The sequence below is a fragment of the Podarcis tiliguerta genome (assembly GCF_965153285.1).
Source record: "Podarcis tiliguerta genome assembly, chromosome: 8".
Lineage (NCBI taxonomy): Eukaryota > Metazoa > Chordata > Lepidosauria > Squamata > Lacertidae > Podarcis > Podarcis tiliguerta.
This window is the reverse complement of record NC_139541.1, coordinates 23884600-23895592: the sequence shown is the minus strand read 5'-3', so window position 1 is coordinate 23895592 and position 10993 is coordinate 23884600. Positions and strand designations below refer to the sequence as shown.

Below are 10993 nucleotides of genomic sequence, written 5' to 3'. Positions count from 1 at the left end.
GACGCTTCAGGTTACAGACTCCGCTAACCCAGAAATAGTACCTCGGGTTAAGAACTTTGCTTCAGGATGAGAACAGAAATTGTGTGGCGGCAGCACGGTGGCAGCGGGAGGCTCCGTTAGCTAAAGTGGTACCTCAAGTTAAGAACAGTTTCAGGTTAAGAACGGACCTCCAGAACGAATGAAGTTCTTAACCCAAGGTACCACTGTTCAAGAAATGAGAAGGAAGAATTCTCTGACAGAAAGAGCTGTTTGACAGTGGAACAGAGAGGTAGTGGCCTCTCCTTCCTTGGAGGTTTTTCAGCAGAGGTTGGATGGCCCCCTGTCCTGGATGCTTTAGCTGAGATTCCTGCATTGCAGGGGGTTGGGCTAGATGACCCTTGGGTCCCTTCCAGCTGTAAGATGCTATGACACACTGGTGCCTGACAGCTATCCAAGGGCGACAGGTGATGGAGCTGGGATTGGATGGGGAAACCCTGCGTGAAGAACCCTGGCCTCTGGAAAGCCAGGCAAGTGCCGCTTTCCTGGTGTCCCACTGCCAACTTCTTGTCTGGAAAGGAGGAAGCTTGTATGGATCTGGGGGGAATACAGTCAAGCACTGTGCTCACACACCCCACCCCAAGGTGGGGGGGGTGGCAGAGCAACAGAGAGAGCAGTGTCCCTCGCAGAGCTCATTCGAGAACCAGGAAAGGCACCCAATGTCACAAGTTGCACATCAAGCCAGCAGCTGCTTGGGGATATGGATTAATTGGAGGGGGGAGACACACAGCCCTCATTGTCAGAGGGATGGCACCAAGAGAGTGGCACGGACACAGCCTCTCTTCAGATTCTCTCTCCAGTCAAGCCCCACAAGGATGGTGTTGCAGGAATTTATGTATAAGTTGGGGGGGCTGCCCCTCCAACAGATATCATGCACATGCAGCCCACTACCAAAACCAGCACAATCGCTTTTGTGACTTTTGTGATTTGTCCCCACAAAACACTTCATCACAGTTTCTTCCTATCTATCCAAAGGGCCTTTGCTGCACGATACCAAATGCAAGAATTCACTGATAAATGTATCTATGTACTGGCTCACAGGGGAAGCATCAGAAATTCATATAGACATGTGAGCTCAGCTACTCAGCAGCCCCTCTGCCTGAGTGAAAATCCCTGGCATCCTGATACCTGAGTGCCAGATAGGTAGTCATTCCAGAAATAACAAACCCAGATGGAGACAAAAGGGTGCGATTAACTTGGCTGGGAAACAGGGAAATGTAAATATCTTTTTTGTTACACTTGATGGGTGCTTGGTGGAGGGCAAGGGGAACCATGGGGCAGGGTCCAGGATGCTCAGATTACTGCCACCAGACCTCCCCTTTCATGATGTAACCATGATGTAGTAGTGATGTAGTTTGGGGGGGGGGTGTAACATGGGGATAAGGAACAAGGGTGGCACTGTTGGTTAAACCACAGAGCCCAGGACTTGCCAATCAGAAGGTTGGTGGTTCGAATCCCTGTGACGTGGTGAGCTCCCGTTGCTTGGTCCCTGCTCCTGCCAACCTAGCAGTTTGAAAGCACGTCAAAGTGCAAGTAGATAAATAGGTACCGCTCCAGTGGGAAGGTAAACAGCGTTTCCGTGTGTTGCTGTGGTTCGCCAGAAGCAGCTTAGTCATGCTGGCCACATGACCCGGAAGCTGTACACCGGCTCCCTCGGCCAATAAAGCGAGATGAGCGCTGCAACCCCAGAGTCAGCCACGACTGGACCTAATGGTCAGGGGTCCCTTTACCTTTACCTAACATGGAGATTAGCAGCTAATAAAAGTTTGGGGGCTCTTTTGTTCGGGGCTTCCATCTTGTTCCGCCTTGTGGCAGGTGGGAGTCCTGTCACGACAGTCTTCAATAAAGACCAAGCCTACTGGCTGCAGTTTAGCTCTGGTATTCCTGGCTGGTGTCCTTGTTTTTTGTCCAAGGGAGCCCTCAGATTTCTCCGTTAACAATGGGGAACCTGCAGGAGTCAAATGCGGCCCTCTAAGGCTCTCTAGCTGGACCCCGGGACCCTCCCCAAAATGTCCCTGCTTTGCTCCCCCTCAAGTGTTTTTCCCTGGCTGGAAAGTGTCCTTGAATTCAGATAATGCCATTTGGATGGAGGACAAAGAGCGGGTGAAAAATACTGCACAAAACACGCTACACAAAAGTCAACATTCACATTTGTTGCTCTGCTCACTTTTGCCTCAGCCTCCGCCCACCCCCAGCATCCGGCCCCCAGAAAGTTGCTTAGGAGTGCATGTGGCCCTTGGGCTGGAACACGTTTCCCCACCCTCCTGTGTGGCACGTGGGACAGGACCTGTTCAGCTTGACGGCACTAGCAGTCGTGGCAATCTGAGGGCGGAGGGAGCAATAACACAACGGCCTGAAGTCTCAGCTGAACATCTCAGGAGCCCTGGTGGTCTTTTCAGTTCAAGTTCTTATTCTTCTGACTTTCTGTACAGTTTCAGTTTAATGTTGAATCATAGGAACACAAGGTTGCCTTATAGTGAGGAGGATGCTCGGTCAGTCTAGTTCAATACTGCGCACACTGACTGGAAGCAGCTCTTCACGGCTGCAGACGGAGGTCTTTTCCAGCCATACCTGGAGAAGCTGGTGGCCAAAGCAGGAACCCTCTGCAGGGACCCCCATACCTTTGACTCCCACCCAACATAATTCCTGATCCAGCCAGGCAGGTGCAGTCTACTGCTGACTGGCAGCAAGCAGCAGCTCCCCAAGAGAGGGGCCTTTCCAAGCGCAACCTTAACTTGAAGACATTGGAATCCAGAACCTTCTTTGTGCAAAGAAGCACTTGATATACTATTGCCATTCCCAACCCACCCAGCAACTTAGTTCAGAGGTCTTACCCAGGGGTAGGGATATGTCAATTTCATCTCTGTTTCTCACTTTCCCAATATTTACTTCTCCACATTTCCAATCAGCTTGCAAGGAGTGCTCAAGGTGCCTGTGTTTCCTCCACAGAACAACCCTGAGGAAAAATAGAGGAATGGAACTGGGGGGGGGGGTCACTTCAGCCTTACAGTGGTATCTCAGGTTACATATGCTTTAGGTTACAGACTCCGCTAACCCAGAAATAGTACCTCAGGTTAAGAACTTTGCTTCAGGATGAGAACAGAAATCACGCGGCAGCAGCAGTGGGAGGCCCCATTAGCTAAAGTGGTACCTCAGGTTAAGAACAGTTTCAGGTTAGGAACGGACCTCCGGAACGAATTAAGTACTTAACCTGAGGTACCACTGTATTTGCAATTGCCGTGAGACATTGTCACCAAGAACAGAAATGACATGATTCTTGCTATTTCGGGAGCAAAACTCCAAACATCTACCAAGCTTTGGGCAGGGGGAAAATAAAGCTCAGTGGTTAGAGCACTCTTTTTCCATGCAGAGCACCCCAGGTTCAGTTCCCAGCATCTCCAGGTAAAGGCTTGGAGAGACCCCCACTTGGAACTTGGGAGAGCTGCTGCCAGTCAGTGTAGACAATACTGAATTAGATGGAGCATTGTACCAAACTCAGCAGCTTGGTAGGGAGCTCATATGAGTTGCTTGAGCCAGGAGAGTAAGGAAAAACAGATAAAGAAGTCAAACGTTCATTGCCAGCTGGCCCCATCACCTCCCTGCCGGAGGTGAGTTGCCTTGCCATGTGGCCCAACTTAAAGAAAAGAAGTCATTTGCCATGACCACTCAAAGTTGATGTTGTACCCCATTTCCACCCCCCCTCCCTTCAGTGGATCTTTCTGGAAAAGCAATTGCTACAGGAAGTAGCTAAAAATAGACAGTCGTTTGCCTCTAGGTGTAATATTCCTTTCTGACCTCATCACCTCCCCCTCCCCAGTTGAATACAATGCATATAGAAAAGAGAGCGGGGGAAACATATTTTTCTGCGCACAAAGATTGCAAAGCAGTTATTATCATGCTTTGCCTCCGTCACAGACCTATGCCTGTACACACACACACACACACACACACACACACACACACACACGATTCTCCTGCACTTCCAGTTTCTTCAATAATGACTCGCTAAGGTTCTCTCCTCTCCAGAGATCTCGCCACATAAAAAATGGAAGATGTCACCCCCAGGTTCTGCATTCCGCCCCCACACAAAGAAGACGCACAATCCCATCCCAGGCAAACATGTCTTGAGACAGCCGAAAGGGAGAAGATTTTATTTATTTTTTAAAAAGGCAATCCAAATTCACCAGTAAAATATGTCTTAAGCAGCTGCCGTACCAGAATATTCCCTTGACCCATTAAGCTCGATATTGGCCGCATAAGGGCTGAGGACCCTTGTACACTCCAGATGTTACTGAAATTCACCTTCCATCAGCAAACAGACAGCATGATCAACTTTCAGGAATGATGGAGTTGGGATTCAGCAACATCTGGAAGGTGTCAGATTGGGAAAGGCTGGCAGTCGTCTGACTCTACAGGGTGTCAAGCAGGAATCTTCCCTAGATAGAACCCGATATTTATGCTGAGGATTTGAAGTGTGGGTGCAAGGGAACATCCCAAGCTGTGCATTAGCCCTGTAGAGCTCAGTGTGGCCCTACAACGATTGGGAGGAGGTCTCCAATGTTTCAGGCATGAGTTTTTAAGAACATACGCAGAGTGATTTAGCCTGATTCAGCTAGAAGGCCTATCTAGTTCAGCATTCTCTTCTCAAAGTGGTCAGCCCTACGAGCAGAACGTAAGAAGAGGCTGCTGGATCAGGCCAGTGGTCCATCTAGTCCGGCCTCCTGTCCTTGCAGAGACCAACCCGATGCCTGTGGGATACCTGCAAACTGGACCTGAGCCCTCTGTGGCTTCTAGCGCCTGGTAATTCAAAAGCATTATTGCCTCCAACCATAGGCAGAGAGCATTGCCATCAGGGCTAGTAGCTTTATCTTCCAAAAATTTGTCCAATCCTCTTTGAAAGCCATCCAAACTGGGCGCCATCCCTCCCTCCTGCGGCAGTGAGTTCCATAGTTTAACCACTTGCTGCACAAAGAAGTACTTTTGTCTCTCCCGAATCCTTCTGCCTCATTGGATGGCCACCCGTTCTGGTGTGGTTGAGAAAGGGAGGGAACCTTTTCTCTGTCCGCGTTCTCTATACCACGCATAACTTTACACACGTCTTTCATAGAATTGTAGAGTTGGAAAGGGACCCTGAGGATCATCTAGTCCAACCCTCTGCAATGCAGCTGTCCCATACAGGGATCGAACCTGCAACCTTCGCAATATCCGAGACCTTCCATGTGCAGAGCTTGCCCTCTGCAACTGAGCACTGAGCCCTCCCCAGCAGCAAAATGTGGGCGGAAATCATATATTCCATTTCCGAGTCTCAAAGGCAGATTTCTCCCCAGAACAGAACCAAACCTTTGCTGATTTTTAAGCTCTCAGTTTGAAAATCCGACCAAGTCATGCTCATAGCAGATCCACTGAAACTAATAGTCTTTACTAGGGCTTCATCTGCCTATACATTTAGAGCATCATGCCACTTTAAGGCTTGCCCCCAAAGAATCCTGGGAACTGTAGTTTAAGGGTGCTGAGTGTTGTTAGGAGATCCCATTCTCCTCCACAGAGCTACTATTTCAGAGTGGTTTAACAATTGTCAGGGAATTATGGGAATTATAGCTCTGGGAAGGGAATAGGGGTCTCCTAAATACTCTCGGCACCCTTAGCAAACTACAGTTCCCAGAATTATTCAGAGGAAGCCATAGCAGTTTAAAGTGGTATCATAGTGCTTCAATGCCTGGTGTGAAACCTACCAGTTTCAATGGGTTGTAGCCAATGGCAGTCCTACTCAGAGTAGCTCCATTGATCTGGATGGACATGACTAACGTAGGTTGGTTAATTTCAGTGCATCTCCTCTGAGGAAGGCTTAGTTGGCTTCCAAACCCCGACAACTCACTACCAGAGGCCCTCCCAGTTTTTCCTCATCCACATTTCAGCTTTCCAAATCGACCGAAATGTGAGCAAGTCCCAATCAATGTATTAGGAATTGCCTGGTTCTCTTGTGCTTTATTGTTGCTACGGAGTTCTAAATACAGTGTTTTCAGTTCCTTCATGTCTTTCCTGCCTCCTTTGTATCATTGACAGACATGTGCATACACCGATAAAAACCTGCGGAATCCAGATTCTTCTTTTTCTGGGTAGTCTCTGACATGCAGCAAACGAAAGAATCAACATATGCAGCAAAAAGGATCAGGGAATCCATTGGGACCAGGTGTGAAGCTGCTGCAGGGGAGGGGGGCAAGTGCTGAATTTAGCCCATTATGGGTCATCAGTTGCCTATGTTTACCTTTCCACTGTGTGAATTCAAAACAATGGGGACTAGAAACCCAGTTTGTTTTTTAAAGAGGGTTTCGGGAATTCCGCAGATTCTCTGCTTTGAGTAAAGGCTAGCCAGATATTCTCTCTCTCTCTCTCTCTCTCTCTCTCTCTCATACACACACACACACACACACACTACTTAATTTACCTCTTCAAAAATGTGGGGAACCTAATTGGGTCAGGCCCTTACTCAAAGGAGAGAAGCTGCGTTTTCTGGACACACAAAATTGGACGTTTTGGCAGTAGAGTACCTTGGCCCCAGAAGGCTAGTGAAAAAGAAATGCAATGGAATTGGAAACCCAAGTTTAAACCTCACTTCCACTCCTGCAGCTCCAATATTAGTTGGTTGGAGGGGAAATGATTGCTTCCAAGAGTGTTCCTCATTTGGCCTCCTAACCCAATACAAGTTCCCAAAAGCGGATGCCCAGTATGATGTCACACATACCCCTCACCAGGGGTGGGGAGGAAGGAAGCATGCAAAAACATGTACAGATACAAAGGGTGAGCACTCTTTACATATAAATAAATATTGATGCTGAGGCATACATACACAGAGAGATTTTGCTCCCCCTGCCCGGCTTGAGACATTTTCCCCCTTTGCCACTTCAAACAAGTATTAAAAGCCGCTGTAGCCTGCACAACCTCACTTCTACGTGTAAGAACCATCAAGCCACCCTGATCCCAGAGGTGGGGTGCTGGGTGTCCGGCAGTCGTTCAACAGGTTGGCACAGGTTGATCAGAGAGTGAGAAGCCTCAGAGGGTCCGCCGAAGAATAAAAATGGCTGGAACAGATGGGTCGGTTTGGTCAAAACCGGGCCATAAGACATCAGTTAGGTAGAACCGGCACGTCAACAATGTTCATCCCCTGGCAAGGACTAACCATTCTGCCATGTGCCGTCTATCAACCTTGAATGTACCGAGTGCAGCCCAACGAGGGAACAAAGCAGCAGAGGAAACAACATGTTCCCGACGCCCACTCCCTCAAATCCATCACCGGGGAGGAGAGTCTGCAAAATAAACCCATGCCCGCAGGATCCTTAACAAGGCAGGCAAGACGACTCTTTGGGGGGCTCCCAAGATGGCAAGTCCTCCCGGTGGTGGGGCCCCCTCAAAGTGCAGACCCTCAGCTCGTGGGCTAAAGTCAGCACCTCGGGCCTCTCCCTGCTTTTGACCGTCTTGCGGCCCCGAGTGGTGTCAGCGTTGTGGCAGAGGGCCGTGCCGTCAGTCGTGCCGATGGCCAAGGTGGTGCAAATGGACAGTCGGACGCCTATAGTGGCGGTGGCAGCCCCAGCGGCAGCGCTGGCGCAGCTGCTCAGGTTGGCGCCGGTCCTGCCGTTTGCAGAGCTGGCTGTGCAGCCGCAAGGGGCACCCAAGGCCCCTTCCTCCCTGTCCGCTTTCTCCTCTTCCTCCTCCTCCTCCTCCTGGATGGCGCTCAGCCTCGGGGCGCTGCGTCCCCTGTCCGCTGGAGGCCTGTAGGGGCACTTGCAGTTGAGGAGTTTGCGTAGGGGCACCAGGGGGATGATGGCTTCGCCCAGGAGTTGCTGCTGGATGTGGCGCGAATCGTTTTGCCTCTTGAGCCGCTTGAACTCGTTGAAGGCCGAGTGGGACGTCTGGTAGAGCAAAAGTGCCATGGAGTGGGCCTTCTCAGCCTTGGAGAGCAGGACAGCGTGGCACCGCAAGACCACTGCTTTGTTCTTGACCTGGTGCCGGTAGACCCAGGCGAAGACCTTGGGGTGCCGCCCATCGGCCACGCAGTAGGTGATGCGGTGCAGCAGGTAGGCATGGCTCGGCCGCCGCAGCCCTTTCTCGCAGGGGCTCATGCGGATGCCGTGGGGGCCAAGCGTCAACTTCATCTTGGTGCTGCGGCTCCCGAATTCGCTCTTGGCCCAGATCTTCTCTACCGCCTCTTCGGTGCAGCCCTCGCCTTTCGCCTGCAGGGTGACGGCGTTGCCCAGGTACCAGGCGGTGTAGGTGGGGTCTTCCTTGTTCAGCTCCACTTTCTGGCGCTTGCTGCGGAAGACGCTGCCCAGCCGCTCCAGGGGGCACTCGGGCCACAGGTCCGGGCAGGAGCGAACAAAGTTGGACAGCAAAGAGGCGTAGCTCAAGCCGGGACCCAAACTCTTGCTCTTGCCTTTTCCCTCATTCTCCTCCACCAGGACAAACTTGCTCCGGCGCCAGGGCAGCATGGCAGCCATGGTGGGCAGCGGAGAGGTCCCAACCCAGGCACGCTACCCTTTACCTAGGGGCAAGGCTTCTCTTGCAGCTGCGGGGCAGGGCGGGTACACATCCCAGGAAGAATCAGCCTAGGTGGATGCTGGCTAATGCAAGAACCAGCGTGGCACAGTGGTTGGGACGTTGGGCTAGCACCTGCGAGACCAGGGTTCGAATCCCTGCTCAGCCATGGAGCTCGCTGGGTGACCTTGGGAGCAAAGCCTAATCTACCTCACAGGGTTGTTGTGGGGATTTACTGAGGAGGCGCCTTGAGGTCCTTGGAGGGAATGGTGGCGTGTAAATGCCATATATCGGTATAGCAATACTATGCCTGATCTCGGCCAGCCTCCCTGGTGCCCTGCTCCTAGCTAGAAAGGGGACGCTTTGTTTTCATCTTTGGGGGCTAGAGTTCAATTCTCCCCTCTTAGGAGCAAAGCGCTTGCCGGATCCTATCCTCCCGGTGCTCCTCGGCATGTGTGAATGCCAAAGACGTGTCCACCCCCACTCCGTCTTGACCTACTCCTCCTACCCACTGTAGGGGGGCGGGGGCAGTTCTCTCTCTATGTTCGGGAGCCCCGATTTCTGCACTATTTAAAGAGGCAGCTGGTGTGTTATTGAAGCGGGGCGGGGGGGGGGCGGAGATGAAATATTCCTTTTCTGTCTCCCTGCCTGCTGGTCTCCCTTTCCCAGCCCGGAGATCCCTCCAGGACTCACCCACCGGGCTGGGGTTCCCCCACCCCGCGAAGGGAGCCCTGGCCCCAATTCCCCGTCTTGCCTCGGAGCCAGCTCCCGATTCGGATCAGCCTTTCTGCCTGCGAGAAGCCGCGATCGAAGGAAGGGAAGCAGAGGCGGCGGCGGCGGAGTCCCTGCGCGCTGCTCCGCCTCCCTCTCCGGTCGCGCGCAAAGCGTTGCGCGCGCGATCCGAGCGCTCTCCCGGGCCGCCCGCGTTCCCGTCTCCCTACACGTGTAGGCGCGCGCACGTGTGAAAGGAGTGCGTCTCAGAGCAGACGCGCGTGGCGTCGGTCCTCCTCCAGGGGCGGGGAGGTAACTGAGAGGAAGAGAAACACCTACTCACCACCCGGCCTGTCAAATTCACACTCAGGGGCTGTTGGCCTCAATAGCTCCGCGCCTCCGCCCCTTCCCTTACGCCACGCCCACCCGCGGGCGCGCGGCTTGAATCTCTTAGAATGGTAGGGGGCCAAAAGGGGTCATCTAGTCCAACCCCCTGCATGGCAGGATCTGAAGGAAAAGGTAAAAGCCAGAACGCGCTGGGGACCCAAGGATGCTTTGTGTTGTGTGGGGAATGGTCCATCGCTCTCATCTTCTGCCTTGGTATGGCATCCACGCCACGAGTGTCAGGCCTGTTTTCCGATGTGGTTGGATTTTCAGTTCTCATTAGCCCCAGCAGCCAGCATGCCCAGTGGTCAGGGATGATGGGAGAGGATGTTGCTGATAGGAGCTCCAGTCCCACTACATCTGGAAGGCACCAGAGGTGGGGGATATCTCTGGGTATCCAGCTGTTGCTAAATTCCAGCTCCCACCATCCTTCAGCACCTGCTCCCTCGGTTCCTCATCCCCTCCCCCGCCCAGTTGACTCTAGTCTTGGGGGGGCGTGTCTAGGTCTTTTTTGTTTCACCACACCCCCTTGCCGATTTGAGCAGATTTGGAAAGGTAAAGGTGGTCCACAGTAGCCCCCACCAAGACCTGGCATAGCCTCAAAGGGGTTCACCTCCATTGTTTCTGGGAGCCACTGTTCTGGTAATAACTGCAAAGAGTCAAATCCTGAGCTTTGACTCATTCAGGGATGCAACGGACAGCTTCCCCGTCCCTGCAGAGGCTGATTCAAAGGATGCTGAGATTGGAACACTGACTCGTACAGAGACCACCAGAGATTCTGCACCTCCACTTCAAGAAGTCAGACTCACAGTACTTCTGACAACCTAGGCTGCTGCTGTGTACAGGGATTCCCATTGTACTCAACAGACCTTGCTTCTGAGTGTTGTTTAGTCATTTAGTCGTGTCCGACTCTTCGTGAGCCCATGGACCAGAGCACGCCAGGCACTCCTGTCTTCCACTGCCACCCGCAGTTTGGTCAAACTCATGCTGGTAGCTTTGAGAACACTATCCAACCATCTCGTCCTCTGTCGTCCCCTTCTCCTTGTGCCCTCCATCTTTCCCAACATCAGGGTCTTTTCCAGGGGTCTTCTCTTCTCATGAGGTGGCCAAAGTATTGGAGCCTCAGCTTCACAATCTGTCCTTCCAATGAGCACTCAGGGCTGATTTCCTTATGAATGGATAGGTTCGATCTTCTTGCAGTCCATGGGACCCTCAAGAGTCTCCTCCGGTGCCACAATCCAAAAGCATCAATTCTTTGGCGATCAGCCTTCTTTATGGTCCAGCTCTCACTTCCATACATCACTACTGGGAAAACCATAGCTTTAACTGCTTC

The 10993-nt window shown here is 52.1% G+C and overlaps 1 protein-coding gene across 1 annotated transcript; it reads right to left on the bottom strand.

Annotated features, from left to right (window-relative positions):
• Window positions 1–4147: 4147 nt before the first annotated feature.
• Window positions 4148–9820, bottom strand: FAM43B (family with sequence similarity 43 member B). The gene has a single exon (XM_083452235.1). The coding sequence runs from the start codon at window positions 8526–8528 to the stop codon at window positions 7371–7373; it is 1158 nt and encodes a 385-aa protein (XP_083308361.1). The 5' UTR covers window positions 8529–9820; the 3' UTR covers window positions 4148–7370.
• Between the last annotated feature and the right edge of the window lie 1173 nt (window positions 9821–10993).

Excerpts from the sequence above, each read along its gene's own strand:
- FAM43B (XM_083452235.1), bottom strand. The coding sequence starts at position 8,528 with ATGGCTGCCATGCTGCCCTGGCGCCGGAGCAAGTTTGTCCTGGTGGAG.